Source organism: Mesoplodon bidens (genome assembly GCF_964165515.1).
Source record: "Mesoplodon bidens genome assembly, chromosome: 10".
In the NCBI taxonomy this organism is placed as follows: Eukaryota; Metazoa; Chordata; class Mammalia; order Artiodactyla; family Ziphiidae; genus Mesoplodon; species Mesoplodon bidens.
Window position 1 is genome coordinate 3,195,333 of NC_138172.1, and position 23,778 is coordinate 3,219,110.

Consider the following 23,778-nt stretch of genomic DNA (forward strand, 5'->3'; position numbering starts at 1 on the left):
AGAACAAGTGCACGAACGCACAGCACCAGCGCTCTGTGCCCACTGCTGCGAGGACAGGCTGGGGAGGGCAGGGAGAGCCGTGCGTGGGGTCGCAGCTGCCCCAGAGGGTGTCTGTGCGTCTCTGACCACTCCACGTGACTATGTCTGGGGGGCCTCTGTGCCCCCATGGGAGCCTGCAGGGGCTGTGAGAGGGGCCTGAATGAGCACCTGTGGGCCTGGGGGTGGTCACAGCCCCAGGGGTAGCACAAGGCCAGGAGATGCAGACACCTGTCCCCCACCCCGAGTGGGCTCAGCACCAGATCCAACCCATAGCGGGCACCCTCTCGTGCAGACAGGGCGGGGCTGGCAGAGCAGCCGAAGCCTGACTCCAGGACACCTTGGGCACCTTTCTCAACGTGGACAGGACGCAGGGCCTGAGAGACACAGGTCTGTGGCACCAGAACAGAGCTGACTTGATCTTTGAGCAGAATCGGCCTCTGGTTCCCTACCCGCCCCCCAAACCTGGCGTATCCTCCAAGGACCACCCTGACCTGAGCCCCATAGCGAAGCCTCAGCCGCTCCCGGATGAGCAGCCCTTTGACCAGCAGCTTCCAGTTCCCCAGAGCCCGCTTCTCCCGTTTCTGCAAAAGCAAACAGAATGGAAAACACCGTAGGCTGCCGTTTCAGGAACATAAAGATACAGGTAACGAACGCTTCAGGTTAAAATAGTTTCTCAACCATACCAGGTGTGATTCATAAAGTGCTACACACAAAAGGCACCAAAACCAAAAACCTCTTCTTAATTGTTACCAACTGTAAAGTGTTTAGTGGAGGAGGGGGTCCAGGACCTGGACCACGGGCAGCTCCTTTTAACAGAGGCAGGTGTCGGCAGCAGGGGTAGCGGCCCCGGAGCCTGGATCCAGGCAGACAGTGGACAGAGACAGGGTTCTGAGGGGCAGGCAGGTCGTTGCTCAGTGCTGGCTCCCCGGTGCCTCCCAGGAAGAAAGAGCCAGAAAGAGGGCTGAGCCCGGGCTCTCCTCTCCTCTTACACGTGGCGTGAGGGAGGCTGGAGGGAACACCACCTCCACTGTGTGTGCTCCCCGCCTTTGTGCTTCCCCGTCCTGGCCCCACCCAGGCCCTGCCTGCTCACCTCCTTCTCCTTCTTCTCAATGAGCGCCTGCTCGTTCTCCCAGGCGGCCAGGAGCACATCTTTATATTCCTCACAGACTATGTAGCCATCGGTTCTGTGGGGATCAACACAGATGGTCTCTCTCGAGTCTGGGTCTGCTCTGGCCTCTCCACTCCCCTCCACGGGGGACAGTGGGCTGCTCCTAAGCACTTGGGGCCCTGAAGTACTTCCAAGGTCAGCAGTCCACAATCCCAGCCACAGCTGCTGGCAGACACCACCCATGCAGAAGGCAGGCCCGTGGACCCCAGGCTGTGAGCTCTTCCCCAGCCCCTCCCCACCCCCACTGCAGGGCAGGACAGAGGTCACCAACCAGGAAGGATGCTGACCCTACTCAGTCACCCTGACCACCCCCAGAACAGTGTGTTAATCCACGTCGTTAGGATGCTGGTTTCGCAGCTTTCACTGGTTTCGCAGCCTCTGGTTGGAAGCCAGAGTAAAAGTATAAAACATCGAGGGTTAAGGCTGATTTTGCAAATCCAGAGTAAAACCTTAGGGCTTCCCTGGTGGCGCAGTGGTTTAGAGTCCGCCTGCCGCTGCAGGGGACACGGGTTTGTGCCCTGGTTCGGGAAGATCCCACATGCCACGGAGTGGCTGGGCTCGTAAGCCATGGCCGCTGAGCCTGCATTTCCAGAGCCTGTGCTCCGCAACGGGAGAGGCCACAACAGTGAGAGGCCCGCGTACCGCAAAAAAAAAAAAAAAAAAAAAAAAAAAAAAAAAAAGGCCTTAAAAATAAGAGCCACTGGGCCTCAACCCCCGCCAGCCCCACACCAACCTCCCGCCCCTTCTCCATAACTTCCCCCCACCCCTTCTGGCCTCCACGGGAGGCCCCTCACGCACATGGGATGGGAGTAGCCTTTGTGGAAATCGAAGCCCGTAACAGCCTGGGCACAGTCAATGTTCAGCTTTCGGGCCACGCGGTGCAAGTTGGGCAGGTTCAGCTGGACGCAGCCAACAGGCATCATGCCGGGCAGGAAGAGGTACACGTTGCCAAATTCGTTCCGGGGGACCTGCGGAGGGTGGCACACTGGGTCTGGCTGGCCGCAGAGGGAGGTGGCCTGGTACCGACTGAGCGTGGCCCTTACCTACCAGGTGGCCTGGTACCACTGAGCGCGGCCCTTACCTTCCCGTCCACGGCCACCGGCGGCTGGTACTCCTCGGTCTGCCACTTGCCAAACAGGCCCAGGTCATTGTGGTCCTGCAGCTGCGGCTCAGCCAGGCGGGCTCTCCGGGCCCGGTTGGAATAGCCTTTTACAACCTACAGCCGAGGGGACAGCCACAGCTTATAACAAAGGTGACCACTTCCTGAGCGTTCACTGTACACCGGGCACTGTTCTCAGTGCTTCTGTGTATTGATAACTTAAATCTTTTCAACAAACCCAGGAGGTAGAGTCTATTATCACCTCCATTTTATAGCAGCCTAGGAGGTGTAAACAATTCACCTACAGTCACACAGCTTGTAGAGGCCAGAGCCTGTGTCTTGAACAGCTATGCTGTGTTTGGCGTCCATCACTGAAGAGGAAGTTGGGACTCAGAGATGTTCCTGTGGCCGGTGAGGGACGGGCCTGCTTTGGGCAGTGACCGGCTCCCCATGCCTCAGCCCCTTCCCACCAACCAGAGGCCCCTGCGCCCCGGCCCAGCTCCCTGGGTCTCACAACGCGAAGGGCTCCTCCCAGGGATCTGACAAAGAAAAGCGACTGTGTCTCATGACTGGCCACTGTCCTCCGCTGGCTGAAGCGGGCCCTGTGTCCCGTGACAGCCTGTGCGGTCTGCGCTGAATTCACACGTCTGTGGGCAGCTGACCGGCCAGAGAGGGAACGAGGCATTGGGGCTGCACACTGCCATCTCACTAGCTCAGGCCTTGGACAGGTTTCCCTTTCTGAGCTCCTGTTTTCTCATCTGTACAACGGGCACCCTGATGCTAACTCCTGTGAGACTCAGCAAAGATCACATACATGCAAAACAAAGGGACAGTGAGGGCGGGTGGGCCTGTCCACGCCAGGCAGGGCTCCGGCCTCTCAGAACAAATGGGTGACATGGTTCTGACCCACAAGGCCAAGGTTCTGACCCACAACACCGGGGCCTGGAGGGCTGCTTGCCGGCCTAGATTTCCTGCGTGCTCGGGAAGGCCCATCTCTTAACAAAGCCCTCAGTTAAGATGCTCTCCTCTGATCCTCTCAAGCCAGAACAGTCTGTCCCCACACGTGCGCGGCAGCCCACAGTCCCGCGGTTGTTACCTTGTAGGGCACTTCTCCAAGCCTCACCACTCGGGCCTGTTTCAGCCACGTGTCCCTGGAGTGCAGGGTGTGCACGCAGTCCCTATGGAGCCAACGGGAGACAAGACAGGGTTCACACCCACTGAAGCACCCCGTGCCCAGTAGCCTGCAGGGCCTGGCTGCCTCCTCTGGCCCCCCCAGGAGAAGGGGGAGCTCGGCCCTGGAGTGTCTCCCCGGGCACCAGGGGCCCACCTCAGGCCCACAGTTAACAGACACTTGCTGTCTCGCGGTGGGGGCGGGTGCATCCACTCACAAATCCCAAACTAAATGGCTTCCCATGGTGCCTTCCCCCTCCTCCCGCCGGAAGGGCCCAGCAGCACAGGTGCAAGCCCTCACCCAGGGTCTGGTCTGCTCCTGAATACCAGAGAGGGGGAGGGAGGGACGAGTGTCCAGAGAAGGGGTGGGGAAGCCAGAAGAGGACAACACGGAGACGACAGTAAGCTGACAAAGTACACAGGCTAGGATGAACGCACACAGAACAATTGGTTCCACCGGGCTCTGGCTTCGCTCTCCTTCCCAGCTTAGAGCCACACCCCGCCTCACATTCCAGCTGCTTCCTGCTGAGCCTTCAGCAAGGCCGCTCTTCAGTAGGGCTCCAAGGAGCAAGGGCACTAAGCTCCTCTGGTGCGGACATCCGGCCCTTCGCCTGCCCCCGGGCTGAGGCTGACGTCCAGCACAGCGCACCGGACAAGGTCACACCTCCTCTGAGCCCCTTCCTAGCGGGGTGACCCCCGATCCATCAGGAACGGTGAGCGCTGCCTCCCTGCCTCACAAGCTGCTGGGGGGACCAGAGGCAAGGGCTCCACACGCGTGCCCACCACAGGGGCACATCTCTGCCTGAAGGAGTGACTGTCACGGTCGTGGTCTTCCGGTAGGAGCGGAGAAGGGGCAAGCAGGTGGGCATCGTCTGGACATTCACAAGGATAGCAGAGGGAAGTGGGCACAGACAGCCCGTTCAGAATAAATCTCAGCTTCTAACCACTTTACATCTATGAGGACACTACTCAAGAAACAGAAAACAAGAACTGGCAAGAATGTAGAGACACTGCGAGCTTCATGCTCTGCTGGGGGACGTAAAATGACGCAGCCACTACAGAAAACAGTGTGGAGGTTCTTTACAAAGCTAAACAATCACCATGTGATGCAGAAATCCTACTTCCGGGCATATACATCCAAAAGGACTGAAAGCAGGGTCTCAAGAGATGTCTGTGCACCCATGTTCACAGCAGCACTAAACACAACAGCCAAAAGGGGAAGCAACACAAGTGTCCATCAATGGATGCCACTCACAAAAGGGCAAATGCTGTAGGTTCCACTTCTATGAGGTGCCTGGAGGAGTCAGACTCACAGAGACAGAAACTAGAGGGTGGTTACCAGGGCCTGGGTGGGGGGAGGGGGGTTAGCGCTGATGGGGACAGTTTGGGAAGGCAGAAAAGTTCTGGAGATGGTGGTGATGGCTGCACAGCAATGTGAATGTACTTAGTACTACTGGACACTTAAAACGGTTAAATGGTAAATTCTGTTCTGTATATTTTATTACATTAAAAACAAAAAAAGTCTGCCTCTAAAACTTCCTCCAGGCAGGGACCCCCTTCCCACCAGATGTCGTCTGTACGTGAGGACACCTGTGCTGTATCCTCCATTGAGGTCGCCAGGCTCTGGACGCTGACTGTCGGCAGCTGGGCCCCTGCCTGACCAGCCAGGGGACAGAAAGCTCCCACAGTGACCCTAACCGGAGGGTCGGGGATGACTCCCCTCGGGGCTGAGCTGCAGGAGGTAGCCCTCAGGCAGAGGAGTTGAGCCACCTACTCCTGTGAGTTTCCCTAAGTTTCCTTTTCTGTCTTTCTTTTCCCGTTTATTAAGAACATCCTCTATTTTGTGATCTTGCATCTTGGTCTTGGTCTTTTAGAGTTTCTAAAAATCACTTATTTTCTTTCTATTTAACATTTCTTAAATTTCTACTTCCATTGTTAATTCTGACTCACCTCAAGTTTATTACATTTTTCTCAGTTTTAACTTTGTATATATTTTATGTTTATTTTCTATGCTGTTCCCCTCCCCCCCTTCTTTGGCAATTTCTTTTTACTGTGGGAAAAAACACACATAAGATAAAATTTACCCTCTGAACCATTTTCCGAGTCTACAGCTCAGTGGCATCAAGTACATTCACACTGTTAGGTAACCATCACCACCATCATCTCCAGAACTTTCTCCTCTTCCCAAACTGAAACTCTGTCCCCATTAAAATATCCGCTCATTTTAAGTTTCATTATCAAATCCTTTATTCCTTCCTTTTGCATGTTTTTTGACTTCTGTTTTTGGGATGTGTTTTCTTATTGCCCCATATAAACCTTATCTGTCCTACGTATCTTTCCCCCTATAACTTTTCTCCCCCTGCTGACCTTTTAATCCCCGTGGTTTTCATTTCCAGGCCACAACCTCTCTGCCGTGCCCCCCGCCCACAAACGGCCTGCGCACACCGTGAAGCTCGAAGCCCAGCCCCGCGAAGGCTGCTAATCCCGGGCCGCCGGGCGTCTCCTCACCTGGAGTAGACAGCCTCTCCGCGGCAGTACCCAAGGATGGCAGCCGTCTCAGGGTAGATGGCCTGGTACTTGAGGAGGTGCCTCTTGAGGGCGTACAGAGGGTGGTTCTTGTACGTGCCTATGACGGTGGGCAGAGGCTGGTCCAGGTGCCTCGCCTGAAACTGCAGAGGCCGAGAGACGATGTTGGGCGTGGTGCTCGGAGAGGGAGGGAGGTGGGCAGTGACCCCCGAACTTGCCCAGGTAACTGACGGTGCCGTGGGGCTTTCGGGGCCCCAGGGCCGCCGCACCACGCTGTGACCTGGCGTTCTGTCCCACGGGTTTAGGTGCCTCGGAAGCTCCGCAGGGGCTGGTAATCCTGCGGCTCGCAGCAACGGAAAAGTCATCCCTGCCCTCTGACGCCTCGGCCGGCCCGAGCAGAGCCTTCCTCGGGAGGAGGCCTCACCTCAAGTGACACCACAATTCTGCGACACGGGTTCAGCGGCTCGGCTGCCCCGGAAACCAGAAGGAGCACTCACACCTCCTCCGCCCAGAAGGAGCACTCACACCTCCTCCGCCCACCACGATCAACACCTGTTCTCCCTGCTGCCTCGAGGAGCCTAGCTCCCCGCAGGCAACCCCACTGCTCTCACCTGCATCCCACTCACCAGGTCTCCTGCACTTCCCCGCAGCGTCTCTTCAAAGCCTGACAGACAAAGGAGGAGTGGCAAGTGGGGAGCAGGAGGGACCCCACTTGGCCAGCTTGCATGACACGCCCTTGAACTAGGTGAGTCACAATACGCTCTGCACGACTCCCACGACCCTGTCACCTCTGAGCCACACCCTGAGCGATGCAGTGCACAGGGACGACTCCCTGCCCCAGGGAACCAGGAATAATTCTCCAGCAAGTCTGCCCACCCTGCGGGCGGCCCTGCACAAGCCCCGGGCCCTCTTCCGGGCCCATGGCTGTCCCGCGACTCAGGGACGCGCTGCTGCTCCAGAAGCCGCCCCCCAGGGCGCCCCTCAACAGACAGGCCATCTCCTCAGCCCTCCTCCTGGGAGCTGAGTGTTCTGGGTCGGCGCAGGGGTGCTGGCGTGCACACCTCTGCGCGTGCTCACGCTGAGAGGGGGAACAATTATATTACTGCGTGTTTTCCTCTTTCACTCAGGACTACTTACCTGACTTAAAGCTCCAAATTTATAACTGGGCAATAACTGAAAGTACACAGGCTTTGAAGCCAGAGCATCCTGGGTTCAAATACCAGGTTGGCTCATCTCTCAGATTCTAAATGTTTAGCTGGTAAAATTAAGGCCACGATAACCCCAGCTTTGTACTGTTGCTGTGATAATTAAATGAGGTAAAAATACAACACGGGGCTGGGCATCCAGCAGGTGCGCGTGCGCAAGGCCTCACCTCCTGGTCCTCCCTCTGCTCCCTCTCCACCAGCGGGCTCCGGTAGGGTCGCAGGGCCTCGGCCCACCACGCGGCATCAACCCGGCACTTTCGGGTCACCGTCATCCAGGCAGGGTCGTACCTCTGTGTGACATCGCGCAACCAGCCGTCACCGTCAATGCCCACGATGTAGGTCACAGGCTTGGTGGCGTACTGGTAGCAGGTCCGGGGCTGGCCCACTACACCGTGCACACAGTCCACGCACACCCACTTCTCCTCCCGCTCAGAGAACACCTCCAGCCACTGGTCCACACCAGCTGCTCTCTGGCCGTCTGCCTCCTCACCATCCACGGGCATCTTATGCTTGCCTCTCTTACGCTTACTGCCGGAAGCGCTTACAGATGCTTCTGGAAAGCCAGGGGGCTGACGGTGGCTTCCACGCGGGGACCTGGACTCCCTCTTGGACCCCACCTTCATCCTCTGAGGGGCGGTGGCCCTCCTCTGCCTTGGAAGGCCTGGCTCAGAATCCTCGTCGGATGGGCGATGGCTGTCTGAGCTGGAGAGCTCAAAGTCAGAGCCGCTGTTGGCCTTGTCACTCCCACTCTCCTCTTTGTAAGACACCCTTGCGGCCGCCCGCCGCTCCCGGCCCCGCGAACGCCTCTGGGTCCCCTCCGTCTGCCCCCCGGCCTTGCCCTCCTCTTCCCTGCTGGAGGAGGGCTCTCTCCGCTTCCTCCTCATGGCAGCCGCCTTGCTCCCCTTCGCTTTGGCGTGTGCACTGCCAGTGCCCTCAGAAGACGTGTCCTCTCGTCTGCTTCCTCTGCTGGTCTCTGGTTTGCTTGGCTTTCCAGGAACTTGGCTGGAAGTTTCTGAGGAGCCTGCAGGTCCCTCTGTGGATCTCTCCTTGGAAGGTTTCTTTCCCTTAAACAGAATAGGAAATATTTGCATTTTCTTTTTTTGCTAATGATACAATAAAGACTCTGGCATCTAACGGGGCTAAGTCACACTGGAACACCAGTGTACACAAGACGTTCCCGGCTCAGACAGTGACAGGCTGGCTACCCTCCAGGGTTGTAAGAAAGCAGTCACTAAATTCTGCAGCACCTTAAATAAGGCCACACTCTAATTCTTTTCAATACAAAGTGTAGCACAGGGAAAAGAGCACAGGATGTGGAAACAGACAAACCCGGGTTCAAACTCCACTTCTGCTTTCTCATTTTTTTTTTTTTTTTTTTTTTTTAATTTTTTAAATATTTATTTATTTATTTATTTATGGCTGTGTTGGGTCTTCGTTTCTGTGCGAGGGCTTTCTCTAGTTGTGGCGAGCAGGGGCCACTCCTCATCGCGGTGCGCGGGCCTCTCACTGTCACGGCCTCTCTTGTTGCAGAGCACAGGCTCCAGACGCGCAGGCTCAGTAGCTGTGGCTCACAGACCCAGTTGCTCTGCGGCATGTGGGATCTTCCCAGACCAGGGCTCGAACCTGTGTCCCCTGCATTGGCAGGCAGATTCTCAACCACTGCGCCACCAGGGAAGCCCTGCTTTCTCATTTTTTATGTGATTCGGATAAATTATGTAACCTCTGAGTCACAGTTTCCTCAGCAATAGTACCCACCTTGCATATAAGGCATTTTGCAAACAAAGTCACAGCATTAAGAATTCAGAAATTATTAAACTTGACTTCTGGACCGAATTTCGGACGATGCCAGCACCCCAAGGAGCAGTGTTCAGCCTCCTTGGATGACGGCAGAGTTCTGAGTCCTCACCGTCCTCTCTCCACACCGCTGAGGACGACCAGGACCTTTTTATTCTACCATTTACAGAACAGAAACCAGAGCACGATGGAGCCCAGGCTCTCGCAGGCCCCTCTACGCACACAAAGCCCAGCTGCTAGATGCCCACCCAGGCGCCCAGTCTTCCCAGCACAGGGCCTGTGCCAGGCAGGCGCAGAGGAACCGTGCTCCACGAAGACGGATTTTTAAAAATCGTCTAATGAGCAGATCTGTTTGCTTTAAGTCTCATAATTTCTCACTCCTCCCTGACCAACTACTCTTTTCTCTGGAAGCCCTGGGAACCTCACCTTCGCTGCTGATAACTTCAGAGGAATTGGCTGTAGAGACAGTACGAGTCGGGTAGGGAGATTCAGGGCCCGGAGAATCAGTAAAAATATCTATAATGGAAAAGAACAACATGCTTATCCTCAGGAAAGAATTAAGGATTTGCATAATTCCATGCTGTTTGTTGTGGTGCCTGTTTTTAAAAGGGAAACAACCAAACTGTCTAACAGTAGAAGCCTGGAACCCTCAACACTATTAAAATGAGCTGTAGGGGCTTCCCTGGTGGCGCGGTGGTTGGGGGTCCGCCTGCCGATGCAGGGAGCATGGGTTCGTGCCCCGGTCTGGGAAGATCCCACATGCCGCGGAGCGGCTGGGCCTGTGAGCCATGGCCGCCGAGCCTGCGCATCTGGAGCCTGTGCTCCGCAACGGGAGAGGCCACGACAGTGAGAGGCCCAAGTACCGCAAAAAAAAAAAAAGATGCTGTACAGATTTATCTTTGTAGAAAAATGGGGAAAGGTAACCATATATTAAAGGAAAAGAAATGTTTGTTTTTTAAGGAGTTATGTTAATTTTTGTAAGAAAAAATCGCATCCAGACATAAACATGTATGTATATTTGGAAAAGCATCCATATTGGGTTATGGGTGTTTATAGGTGTTTGGTTTTTTTCTGGCTTACCTATCTTCTGATTGTCCTGTTTTCAACATGTGTTGTGTTTGTGATAAAACAATAAAGCAAGATACCACTTTGAGAGAAAAGGCATCATCATCATCAGGCCCGAGAATCCCTCCCGTGCACTCAACCTCCCCAGAGCGAATCTTTCCACCAGAGGCTGCAGCTCTAAAAATTCTGTGAACTTGGAAGGATGGGAGCCTCCTCATGGGAATTAACCTCCAAAACAACAACAGTGGGACAGCACGTGAGCAAGATCTTCCCACACAGACCTCAGGGTCCCGGCGTCCTCATGAATCACTACAGTCATTTTTCCCTCCTCGGAAAGCAAGAGCAAAAGTCAGTAACAAGAAGGCAGGTTTTCTGTGAAAAGCCAGTTATATTGAAAAAAGTAACTACTTTTGCCTTGTTTCTTCTGAAGTTAAAAACGGGGGATGAGAAAACATCAAAGAAACCCAAATTGAGGAACTCTACAAAATTCCTAAGCAGCACTCCTCAGGAGTGTCCAGGAGGATTGGGACACTGTCATGGCCTGGAGAGGATGGGGCGCTGGGGCGACAAGATCACTAATGCCTGGACTGCATCCTGGGACAGGAAAAGGGCATCAGTGGGAAAACGTGGAAAAGAGAACTCATCCCTACAGTGTGGCTGACAACACACTATTAACTGGCACAGTGCACACCGTATGAGTGTTGCTTGGCTCCTCACTTTCTCAGTGTGTGGGTGGCGCAGGGGCACGGGTGTAAAAGGCAGGGAAACCGAGCACCAGCAGGTGGCTGGCAGAATGATGGTTTAAACCTAGAACCTCCATCCAGAACATCCCCATCTCCTCCTCCTCACAAGACCACAGGGAAGACTGGATAAGGTCAGGTACACGACAGCGCTCTGGAAGCGACCCGGTGCCTCACAAAGACGCGTGGTCACCACCTTTCACAAGTACGTCACTGAAGAAAAAATTTAAATTACAAAACTGTATGATCCCTACACTAAATACAAGGTGACCCAAGTGAAAAGGACAAATCCTAGAAACATACAAATTACCAAAACTAACTCAAGAGAAAATAGAGACTCTGAAGAGACCTATAATGAGAGACTGAGTCAAAAATCAAGCCTTCCCAACAGAGGGGGATCAAGACAGCAGAGTATGAGGACGTGGAGCTCACCTCCCCCTACAAACACACCAAAAACACATCTACATGAACAACAACTCCCACAGAAAACTAACTGGAAACTCACAGAAGATCTCCCATAACCAAAGCTGCAAGAAAGATCTCCATGTAATCGGGTAGGATGGAAAAAAGAAAGGTACCAGGTTGGGACCGGCACACACCTTCTCTGCTTGCCCTGGGGAGTCCCCTTCCTGCTGGGAAGCCCACTGAGACAGACAGGAGGGCTGGAGAAGCCTAGACTCTACTCAAGAGGAGCACGCGGGCTGGCTTGCTAACAACCAGGACAGAGAGACCTGCACTGGTGGCAGCTGCCTCCCCACACTTCCCAATTCAAAGGGGCGAATGCCCTGGCTCCGCTCACTCCACACCACGGCCTGGCGTGAGATCAGTGCGCAGAGACTGGGTCTAGCTGCGCAGAGGCAAACGGGGTGCCTGGGATGTGATCCAGGTGGGACTGTGAAGACTCCCCTCAGTGCACACACAGGGGCCACTGGGCACGCTGGGAAGACAGTGTCCAGCGCATGCCGCACGTGGCACCTCAACAACGTGCAGCAGCTAAGCAGTGAATTTTACATAGAACCTACAATATGCTGCCACAAGAGACTCGCTTCATGGCGAAAGACGCACACAGACTGAAAGTGAAGTATGGAAAAAGATATTTCACGCAAATGGAAACAAGCAAGCGGGCATAGCAATACTTAACAAAAGACAAAGTAGACTTCAAAGCAAAGACCATAAAGACAGACAAGGATATTACATAACAATAAAGGCATCAATACAACAGCATATTACACTTGTTCACATACACGTTTCCAATACAGGAGCACCTAAATATATAAAGCAAATATTAAAAGACGTAAAAGGAGAAATTCACAGGACTACAATAATAATAGAGGACTGTAACATCCCACCTACATCAATGAACAGATCATCCAGACAGAAAATCAGTATGGCAACAGAGGTCCTAAATGACACAATGGACCAACTGTACTTAATAGATATGTACAGGACACTAAATAAGAAAAACACCAAATACACATTCTTTTCAAGCCAGCATGGGACATTCTTACGGATAGACACATACTAAGTCACAAAACAAGCCTCAACAAGTTTAAGAGGACAGAAATATTTTCAAGCATCTTTTCTCACCACAACGGTAAGAAACTAGAAATCAACCATAGAAAGGAAAACAGGAAAAGAACAAACACATGGAGACTAAACAACATGCTACTAAAAATCAAATGGGTTGATGATGAAATCAAAGAGGAGATCAGAAATATCTTGAGACAAATGAAAATAGAAACACAATCTTACAAAATCTATGGGATGCAGCAAAAGCAGTTCTAAGAGGGAAGCGCACAGCAATACAGGCCTTCCACAAAAACAAGAAAAATCTCAAACGAGATAACCTACCACCTAAAAGAATGAGAGAAAGAAGGACAAACAAAACCCAAAGTCAGGGCTGAAACCACAACTGAAACCACAGAAAAAAAATCATGAAAGAATACAAACAGTTATATGCCAACAAATTGGACAACCCAGAACAAGTGAACAAGTTTCTAGAAACATACAGCCTGCCAAAACTGAGTCAAGAAGAAACAATTTGAACAGACCATTCACTAGAAGTGAAATACAATCTGTAATTTAAAAAACTCCCTGCAGACAAAAGTCCAGTACCAGAGAGCTTCAGTAGGGAATTCTACCAAACATACAAAAAGACAAAAACAAAAACTTAAATCTATCCTTCTCAAACTATTCCAAAAAAATGAAGAGGAGGGAACACTCCAATATTCATACTATGAAACCACCATTACCCGGATACCAAAACCAGACAAAGACACTACAAGAAAAGAAAATTACAACCCCAAATCTTTGATGAATATAGATGCAAAAATCCTCAACAAAGTATTAGCAAACTGAATCCAACAATACATACTAAAGATACCACGCTCAAGTTGGATTCACTCCAGGGTTGCAAGGATGGTTCAAAATATGTAAATCAATCAATGTGATACACCACATTAACAAAAGAATAGATAAAAATCACAAGATCATCTCAATAAATGCAGAAAAAGCATTCAACAAAATGAATCAACGATTCATGATAAAAACTCTCACCAAAGTGGGTACAGAGGGTACATAACTCAACATGATAAAAGCCGACTATGTCAAATCCACAGCCAACATAATACACAACAGTGAAAAACTGAAAGCTTTCCCAATAAATTCAAGAACTAGACAGGGATGTCCACCCTCGCTGCTTCTATTTAACATAATATTGGAAGTCCTAGCTACAAGAAAAAGAAAAGGCATCCAAATTGGAAGGGAAAAGGTAAAACTATCACTATTTGCAGATGACATGATATTCTATATAGAGAACCCTAAAGTTTCCACATAAAAACTATTAGAACTAATAAGTGAATTCAGCAAGGCAGCAGGATGTAAGATTGATATACGGAAATTTACTGTGTTTCTATACACTAACAATGAAATATCAGACAAAGTAAAAAAAGCAATCGTGTTTATTAAAATTGCATCCCCCCCAAAAAAAAACCCAAAAAACACAGAACACAAAACCTAGGAATAAACTTAACCAAGGAAGTAAAAAGATCTATATACTAAAAACCATAAAACACTGATTAAGGGAACTGAAGATGATTCAAAGAAATGGAAAGATATCCCATGCTCTTGGATTGGAAGAACTAATATTGTTAACATGAATGTACTACCCAAAGCAACCTATAGATTTAATGCAACCCTATCAAAATACCCGTGACATTTTTCACAGAACTAGATAATCCTAAAACGTATATGGAACCACAAAAGACCCAGAACTGCCAAAGCAATCCTGAGGAAAAAGAACAAAGCTGGAGGCATAACCTTTCCAGACTTTATACTATACTACAAAGCTATAGTAAACAAAACAGTGTGGTGTTGGCATAGAAACAGACATATAGATCAAAGGAACAGAATAAAGAGCCCAGAAATAAACCCACACACTTATGGTCAACTAATCTATGACAAAGGAGGCAAGAATATACAATGGAGAAAAGGCAGTTTCTTCAACAAGTGTTGCTGGGAAAACTGGACAGCTACATGTAAAACAATGAGATTAGAACATTCCCTCACACCACATACAAGAATAAATTCAAAATGGCTTAAAGACCTAACTGTAAGATCTGAAACCATAAAACTCCTAGAAGAGGGCTTCCCTGGTGGCGCAGTGGTTGAGTGCCTGCCTGTCAATGCAGGGGACACGGGTTCGAGCCCTGGTCTGGGAAGATCCCACATGCCACGGAGCAACTAGGCCTGTGAGCCACAACTACTGAGCCTGCACGTCTGGAGCTTGTGCTCTGCAACAAGAGAGGCCGCGACAGTGAGAGCCCGAGCACCGCGATGAAGAGCGGCCCCCGCTTGCCGCAACTAGAGAAAGCCCACGCACAGAAACGAAGACCTAACACAGCAAAAATAAATAAATAAATAAATAAATAAATAAATAACTCCTAGAAGAGAACATAGGCAGAACACTCTTCGACATAAATTGTAGCAATATTTTCTTGAATCAGTCTTCTAAGGCAAAATAAATAAAAGCAAAAATAAACAAATGGGACCTAATTAAACTTAAAAGGCTTTACACAACAAAGGAAACCATTAACAAAATGAAAAGACAACCTACTGAATGGGAGAAAATGTTTGCAAATGATGAGGCTGACAAGGGTTAATATCCAAAATATACAAACAGCTCATACAGCTCAATAACAAAAAAAAAACAAACCACCCAATCAAACAATGGGCAGAAGACATACGGATGGCTAACGGGCACATGAAAAGATACTCAACATCGCTAATCATCAGGGAAATGCAAATCCAAACCACAGTCAGCTATCACCTCACACCTGTCAGAACGGCTGTCATCAAAAAGCCCACAAATAACAAATGTTGGAGAGGATGTGGAGAAAAGGGAATCCCCGAACACTGGTGGTAAGAATTTAAATTGGTGCAGCCATTACGGAAAACAGTATGAAAGTTCCTTAAAAAACTAAAAACAGAACTATCATATGACCCAGCAATTCCACTCCTGGGTATATCTGGAAAAAACCCCTCTAATCCAGAAAGATAGATGCACCCCAGTGAACATAGTAGCACTATTTACAATACTCAAGACATGGAAGGAACCCCAGTACCCATCAACAGATGACTGGATTAAAAAGATGTGGTCTATACATACAATGGAATATTACTCAACCACAAAAAAACAATAAAATACTTCCCTTTGCAGCAATATGGATGAACCTAGAGACTATTATGCTTCGTGAAATAAGTCAGACAGAGAAAGACAAATACGGCAATGATACCGCCTATACGTGGAACCAAAAAAAAAAAAAATACAAATGACAGTATATGCAAAGCAGAAACAGAGTCACAGATATAGAAAACAAACTTGTGGTTACCAAGGAGGAGTGAGAAGAGGAAAGGGACAAATGAGGGTATGGAATTAACAGATACAAACTACTATACATAAAATAGATAAGCAAAAAGGATTTGCTGTATAGCACAGGGAATTATACCCATTATCTTGTAATAAGCTATAATGGAATACAATCTGCAAAAAGCACTAAATCACTATGCTGTAATCTGAAACTAACACAATACTGTAAATCAACTATACGTCAATCAATCAATCAATCAACAGAAAATCCATGAATGCAATGAACTACGTTAGTAGAATGAAGGGGAGAAAAATCACAAAATCATCTCATTTGACACAGAAAAAGCATCTGACAGAATCCAAAGCACTTTCATGATTAAAACACATTCAGAAAACTAGAAATAACGGAACTTCTTCAACATGATAAAGAATGTACATGAAAATCCACAACTACCAAGATACTCAGTCATGAAAGAGTGAAAAGCTTTCCCTCTCAATATCAAGAACCAGACAAGATGCCTGCTTTTGCCACTGCTATTCTACACTGTGCTGGAAGTTCTAGCCAGAGCAACTGGACAAGAACAAGAAACAAAAGGCATCCAAACTGGAAAAGAAGAAGTAAAACTACCTCTATTCACAGAGGTCAAGATCTTATATATAGATAATCCCAAAGAATGCACAAGAAACTGCTAAATGAATTCAGCAAAGCTGCAAGGTATAAGATCAACACAATCAGCCATTTTTTTATACACCTTCACTGAACAATCTGAGAAGGAAATTAAGAAAACAATACCATTTACAATAGCATCAAAAAGAATAACATACCTAGAAAAAAGTTTAACCAAGAAGATGAGGGCTTCCCTGGTGGCGCAGTGGTTGACAGTCTGCCTGCCGATGCAGGGGACACGGGTTCGTGCCCCGGTCCGGGAAGATCCCACATGCCGCGGAGCGGCTGGGCCTGTGAGGCATGGCCGCTGAGCCTGCGCGTCCGGAGCCTGTGCTTCGCAACGGGAGAGGCCACAGCAGTGAGAGGCCCGCGTACCGCAAAAAAAAATAATAAATTAAAAAAAAAAAAAAAAAGAAGATGAAAGACAGGTACACTGAAAACTACAAAATACAACTAAAAGAAATTTAAAAAGCAAATAAAAGGAAAAAGCCATGTTTACAGACTTAATATGGACTAGATAGCAATGCTGCCCTAATCAATGTACAGGACCAATGCAAACCCTATCAATACTCCAATGGCCTTTTTGCAGAAATGGAAAAGCAGACCATCAGATTCACATGAAATTGCACAGGGCCCCAAATAGCCAAAATAGCATTATGAGGTTGTACTCATACTTCCGATTTCAAAACTTACTACAGATTCACAGTAATCAAAACAGTGTGGTACTGGCATAAGGACAGACATGTAGACCAATGGAATAGAACAGACAGCCCAGAAATTAACCCAAGTGTCTATGGCCAATTGATTTCTGATAAGTGTGCCAAGACCATTCATCCCCATTGAAAAACTTTCAACAAATATTGAAAATAATACAACAAATACAATGAAGAGTTGAAAGACTAGTCTCTTCAAGAAATGGTGCTCAGACCAGTGGATATCCACGTGCAAAAAGAATGAAGTTGAACACCTACCTTACATCATATAAAAACATTAACTCAAAATGGATGAAAGACCTAAATGTAAGAGCTAAAACTGTTAAACTCTTAGAAGGAAATACAGGAGGAAATCTTCATGATCTGGGATTTGGCAATGAATTCTTGATATGACACCAAAAGTACAAGAAACAAAAGAGGACTTCCCTGGTGGCACAGTGGTTAAGAATCTGCCTGCCAGTGCAGGGGACACGGGTTCAAGCCCAGGTCTGGGAAGATCCCACATGCCGCGGAACAACTAAGTATGTGTGCCACAACTACTGAAGCCCGCATACCTACAGCCCGTGCTCCGCAGCAAGAGAAGCTACCGCATTAAGAAGCCCGCGCACTGCAACGAAGAGTAGCCCCCCACTCGCCGCAACTAGAGAAAGCCCGCGCACAGCAAGCAATACCCGATGTAGCCAAAAATAAATTAATTCATTAAGAAAAAAAAGAAAAATAGAAAATTGGACTTTGTCAGAATTAAAACTTCTGTGCATCAAAGGACTTCATGAAGAAAGTAAAAAGACAACCTACAGAATGGGAGAAAATATTTGCAAAGCATATATCTGACAGGCGTCTAGTAACTGAAATATATAAAGAACTCTTACAACTCAATAAGAAAAAGACAAAGAACCCAATTTTAAATGGGCAAAGGACCTGAATAGACATTTCTCCAAAAAAGATAAACAAATGGCCGATACACACATGAAAAGACATTAACCCATCATTAATCATTGGGAAAATGCAGACCAAAGCCACAGTGAGTACCACTTTACACCTGTAAGGATGCCTATAATCCAAAAAATGGAAAATAACAAGTGTTCATGATGATTTGGAGAAACTGGAATCCTTGTACTTTGCTGGTGAGAAGGTAAGATGGTGCAGCTGCTATGTAAAACAGTTTGGCATATGATTACCATATGACCCAGCAACTCTACTTCTAGGTATATACCCAAAAGAACTGAAAACAAGTACCCAAATAAATATATGTACACACAATGTTTATAGCAGTACTCTTCATAACAGCCAAAAGATGGAAAACAACCTAAACGCCCATCAATTGATGAATGGATAAGTGAAATGTGGTCTATCCATACAATGGATATTATTCACCATAAAAAGGAATGACATTGATACATGTTACAAACGTGAATGAACCCTGAAAGCATGCTAAGTGAAAGAAGCCAGACACAAAAGGTCACATATAGTCGTCCCTCGGTTATCTGTGGGGACGGGTTCCAGGACCCCGCCGGATACCAAAATCCACAGATGCTGAAGTCCCTTATACAAAATGGCAGAGTACAGTTGGCGCTCCCTCTGTCCTCCGGTTCTGCATCTGCAGATTCAACCAACTGCAGATATAAATCTGATTGGCAGTTGGTTGAATCCGTGAATGTGGAACCTGCAGATAAGGAATGCTGACTGTACTGTGATTTCTTTTATATGGAATATCCAAAATATGTAAATCCATAGAGAGAGAATGCAAATTGGTGGCTGCCAGATACGTGGGGAGGTGGGAAAAGCAGGAAGAATGGGAGTGACTGTGTAATAGGTACAGGGTCTCCTTCTGGGATAGTAAGAGTGTTTTGAAAACAGATAGAGGTGGTGGATGCACAACACTGAAAATGCACCGAGTATCACTGAATTGTTTACTTCTTTAAAAAAAACGATTTCTTTGCTTAATAAAGCTACACAGGGCTTCCCTGGTGGCACAGTGGTTGAGAGTCCGCCTGCCGATGCAGGCGACACGGGTTCGTGCCCCGGTCCGGGAGGATCCCACATGGTGCGGAGCGGCTGGGCCCGTGAGCCATGGCCGCTGAGCCTGCGCGTCCGGAGCCTGTGCTCCGCAACGGGAGAGGCCATGGCAGCGAGAAGCCCGCGTACCGCAAAAAAAACAAAAAAAAAAAAGAAAGAAAGCTACACAAACAAAACAAATATGTATATGCACAGATATACGTGGGAACAAAGTCTGGGAGGATGACACTGAAATATGAGTGTTTTTCTCTGGGTAGTGATATCACTGCACAATTACTGTCCAGATACCCACACTTTTTCAAGCCAAATTGGAAGAGAAGTAAGATGCCAGTCATTTGGTCTCTAATGATACAAAAAGTCTCTTTCCCTAAACAGAATCTGAAGCTCAGACACAAGTATATGCATCAACAGAAATCTTCCAGGGATAAAACCACATTTCTGCCTATTTTTGTTTTATTGAGAGAGAACCTTACCTAAGGGTATTTTAAGCATGCGACAAAGCCTGTCTACACACAAACTCTTCGCCACAACTCCTTTTGGACAGAACCCTACTCACTGCACGGCCACCTGCCAGCGTCATCACCCAGCTTGGAAGGTAAGGAAACACTTTCTTAAGGATTTCAGCAGCCAATTTGAAAAAACATTTCCTTGGGACTTTTAAACACGATTTTTGAATACTGCAAACAACTTGAGGGCAGCTGACCAAAAATTAAGTGCTTTAATACACCAGGACACCAAGTAAGAGACAGGAGAGGGGGCAGCTTTCACCTCACGCGTGGGCCCAATCCTGTCTCCAGTGCTACCAACCGAATGACCCTAAGAAAGTGATTTAGCCTCTCTGAGCTTCAGTACCTGTTTTTATGTTATGAGAACTGAGCAAGGAAATATATGTAAAACAGCTGGAATGGTATGTGGCCCATGACTGCCATATTCCCCAGCTAACAGACCTAATGAAAACAGTGCTGCCAGGAGTCACTCACGTGGACCAACTCTTCACTGTCTCTCGCAGAGTAAATAGCAAACCTTCTCTCCAGCGTTGTCTGCAGGCCATCCTGCTCATTGGTTGAAAGGTCTGCATTAACTGTAAATGTTCCAATGAACCTGGAGAGAAATCAGGCATTCCTTTGCGTCAGAGGTCAGGGCAAAGAGGAACTCTGTTCTTCTACAGCCAAAACACAGAGCGGGGTGTCTTGGGAGCCCCGCCCGGCAGTGCTCCTCTTCCCAGCCTGTCTGGCCAACTCCTGAAGACCCAACTCACACCCTCCCCCTGGGAAGCCTTCCCAGCCCCTCAAGGAGGGTCTGTGGAACTGACCTGCACCCAGCCTCTGAGACACAAATCCTACACTATGCTCTGCAGGACAGGCCGGAGGGCCCTACCATTTCGCCAGGTTTGACAGGTAGCTGACGTCCACGTCTTGAGGTGGCACTTTGGTAAAGCGAGTTGGGACGATGGAGAGGCCGATGGCACGCAGATCTGGCTGGTTGCAGATGCTGTTTCGATAGAAGCCATTTGCCAGCAGACACAGAAGGTGAACCTGGGGAGAGGGAAAACAGAAGGCTGAAAACCACTGGGATTTTTGCTGCCAAATTCAAAGACGTTTTGTGGACAGGAAATATTTGTTGTCATTTCTACATACAAGAAAGTAAAAATACTAACACTGCCATCTCCCAAGACTCTGTTTTTCATCCCCTCTTCTCTCTAGGTACTCCTTCCCTCAAAGAAACAATCACATCTCAAAGCTGCAAAATACAAACTTCCTTTTTCTCAAGAGGTCTTATCTTTTAGAGGTATTGATACATCCTGAAGGATTTGTGGATGAAATGTTACAAAGTCCGGTGTTTGCTCCAAAAAGATCAGGAGGAAACGGAATGGGGGAGAGCCGCTGTCGCAGCTGGGATGGGACAGGCCATGTGCACCTCATCCCCACCCCGGTGTGTGTAATGCCTCCGCCGCAGGCCCACACGTGTCCCCACGCCTGCGCGCCACCCCAGCCTTCCCCAGCCTCCGGAAACGACCACGTGGCTGTCTGCGCCTCCTCCCGCTCAGCTTTGCATCATTTCCCCTCAGGGCAGTCCCCCTCCCTTCCTGCCTACAGCCGGCCTGCTGAAGCCCATGCTCCGCCCTCCTCCCCTCACTGAAGCTTCCCATCTCGGAGGCACAGTCATCCTCGCCCTTCTGTCACCTCCAACACCAAGGGGTAAAAGAAACCCAGCCACCTGGCTCGGCAGCCAGGTCTGTCAGGGCGCCACGCCAGCTCTCCCCTCGTCTCTCCACCCTGACTCTGTGCTCTTCGCACCTCTCGGCTTCTGCAGCTGCTGCAGGCAGTGCCCCTTCCACCCTCCGCATCACTACACTCTCCCTCGCTGCCTGCTGCCGGTCAGAGGAAAACCAAAGTCTGCCCTTGCCTCACTCTCCATGGGCCTCCAGCGCGTGCTGCCTCCTAGATGCAGGCCCCCCGGCTGTCCCACCAGCCCGGCCACCACTCGGCCTTTCTGCGTCTCCCTGTGCCATCCTTCCTCCTGACCCGCCCCATCCTCTCTCCTAAATGAGGCCTTCCTCAGCTACTGAGGCCCACACTGATCTCTTTCCTTGTTCTACGTCTCGAGTCTCCATTTTGATGTCTTTCCTGTTCTGTGTGTGAGATCAGAAACTCCTGAATGGTAGGAAACAAGCTTCATACAAGTCTCTCTCCCCACAATGCCAAGCACCTCGCTAAGGCCCCAGTGTGTGTTCGGAAAGTACCAGCTGAAGCCAGAAGCCACAGCAACTTTAGCTGAGATCAGAACCAACGTTATTAAACAGCTGAGAGAAGGGATGGGAGGAGAGTGCCTGGTGTTAGCCCCTGCTGCCCGCCCGGCACTGAGCTCCGTGCTTTACACGTGCTGTCTGCTTACTCCTCACGCGCACCCCCCAGGCAGACACTGTTATCACCCCTGCTCAGGAGCGAGTCAGAAACTCACCAGGTCACACAGTGAGTGCAAGCCCAGAGGCAGGGCTGACGGAAAGCCCAGTTCCCCCGCGTACCACCCTCCTCCTTCCCCGCCGTACCTTGTGTGTGTCCTCACGGACTTCCTTATTGAAACGTTTCAGCATCCTCCGAAGATGTGCCTCCAGCTCTATTTTTATCTTTTCACTGCAATGCACATTGAAAACTCCAAGGATGAAGGGTGAAGGCCGACCCCACTCTCCCGTCAACGCCTTTCAGCTGCAATGACTGAGGCTGTGCTACCTGCAGTCTGGCTGTTCCCGCTCCTCCTCACCCGCGATTCCTGGCCCAGGACATTCCCTCCGCTCGACCTGCACCCGTGACGCCTCCCAAGCATGCTTCAGGGCCCGCCCTCCAGGACGTCCCCTCTGAGTGTCCCGCCCCCGGGACGGACCGGCTCCTCGGCCCACACTGCCTTATGTCAAGTTAGCGCACGCTCGTTTGTGCGATGCTGTCCTGCTGTAAAATCTCTCTCATGTCTGTGTCCCAAGCATCCTGAGGCTTCTGGACTGCTACAGTCTCCCTCTTTCAGGCCTAATAACGTGCCCATCACACGGGGGACTCAGGAACCAATTAACTACCAGGAGACGCACTCCGTGTGGCCGGGCCGCCAGGGGCTGCCGAGGGCCTGGGGACCCTGGAGAGGAGTGGGGGCCCCCAGCCGCGGCGGGCACTGCCGCAGGCCCTGCAGTGACGTGGGGAGACGAGCGGCAATGCCGGGTCAGCCTGAGGGACGCAGATCGTGGCGCATCCACTCACAGCTGAAATGTTACTTAACCTCTCTGAGTCTCCGGCTCCCCATTCGCACACTGTCCTAAAGACGGAGTAAGATGACGGGCAACCTGCAGAGCCCCTGGCACACCTCCTGCCCCAGCCAGGACACAAAGGTGTCTCCTTCAGTCCTAAAGGTGAGCCCGGGGCTCTCTCACCTAACGCTCCTGACGGCCCTGACACTCAGCCCGGGTCTCCTGTGTGCTTCTCAGTGAGGAGCAGCTGCCGGTGATGATACGTGACAGAAACTAGAAGCAAGTGCTTAATCGTACCTTCTTTCTCTTGCCTTCACCTGCTCCGGTGTTTCAATTTCTATCTCCACGGGCTTCACGGGCAGAATGGATGTAGAGAAGGTTGCGCTTTCCCCCACGTCACCCGGCACGGGCTCACTAACTTCTACAAACAGTAATTTTTAAAATCAATAATAATAATTATCGTTCTAATAGATACTGTACCAAACAAAATCGAGGCTCTGCTGGGATGGAGCAAGTGAGGAATGGGTGTGAGGTAGGAAACCGTAGAGACCACGCTCTGAGCTCCTAGGAGGTGCCAGGCCCTGTGCTCTTACAATCTAATTGTCTCATTAACCTGCACAAGAACCCAGAGAAACAGCCCTCAGAGGAAGAACCTTAGGCACAGAGATAGTGAGGTGAATTAGATACAGACCCCTGGTATCATGGAGCTAATGCTCATCTGTGTGTGTTTTAGTAGAGACTTACGGAGCAATTTCCTATTCTCTGTATCACTATGGTAACGCTCACAAAAATTTGCTTTGTAGAGAGGCATGACTTCCCGATTCAACTGTAAACTTGTACTGAATACACGGCAAGGCATGCATCTTCATCTCTTTCTCAGCTACACGGCTTATAAACACCAGCTGAAATAAATTAAATTTGCTGAACTGTGAACTTCATTAGCAGAGTTCCTTTCAAAGCAGCTCTGGGCCTAGAA

General features: G+C 49.6%; 1 protein-coding gene and 1 long non-coding RNA gene across 4 annotated transcripts in view; one reads left to right on the plus strand and one right to left on the minus strand.

Annotated features, from left to right (window-relative positions):
• Nucleotides 1–23,778, minus strand: part of XPC (XPC complex subunit, DNA damage recognition and repair factor) — a 36,427-nt gene that overhangs the window by 1,656 nt on the left and 10,993 nt on the right. For 2 of the 3 annotated variants that reach the window (XM_081247217.1, XM_081247215.1), the window contains exons 4-15: nt 23,100–23,223; nt 22,119–22,203; nt 20,447–20,604; nt 20,050–20,170; nt 9,428–9,517; nt 7,375–8,271; nt 5,985–6,145; nt 3,403–3,484; nt 2,289–2,423; nt 2,006–2,175; nt 1,130–1,223; nt 531–620 (exon numbers count right to left, since the gene is read on the minus strand). In XM_081247217.1, coding sequence (XP_081103343.1) covers nt 531–620; nt 1,130–1,223; nt 2,006–2,175; nt 2,289–2,423; nt 3,403–3,484; nt 5,985–6,145; nt 7,375–8,271; nt 9,428–9,517; nt 20,050–20,170; nt 20,447–20,604; nt 22,119–22,203; nt 23,100–23,223 — 2,207 coding nt within the window. The remainder of the gene's footprint in view (nt 1–530; nt 621–1,129; nt 1,224–2,005; nt 2,176–2,288; nt 2,424–3,402; nt 3,485–5,984; nt 6,146–7,374; nt 8,272–9,427; nt 9,518–20,049; nt 20,171–20,446; nt 20,605–22,118; nt 22,204–23,099; nt 23,224–23,778) is intronic. The other variant, XM_081247216.1, reaches the window with a different exon arrangement.
• Nucleotides 575–5,983, plus strand: LOC308624188. Its single transcript, XR_014016949.1, has 3 exons — nt 575–682; nt 5,022–5,254; nt 5,873–5,983. It is a non-coding gene; the product is annotated as an uncharacterized lncRNA (long non-coding RNA).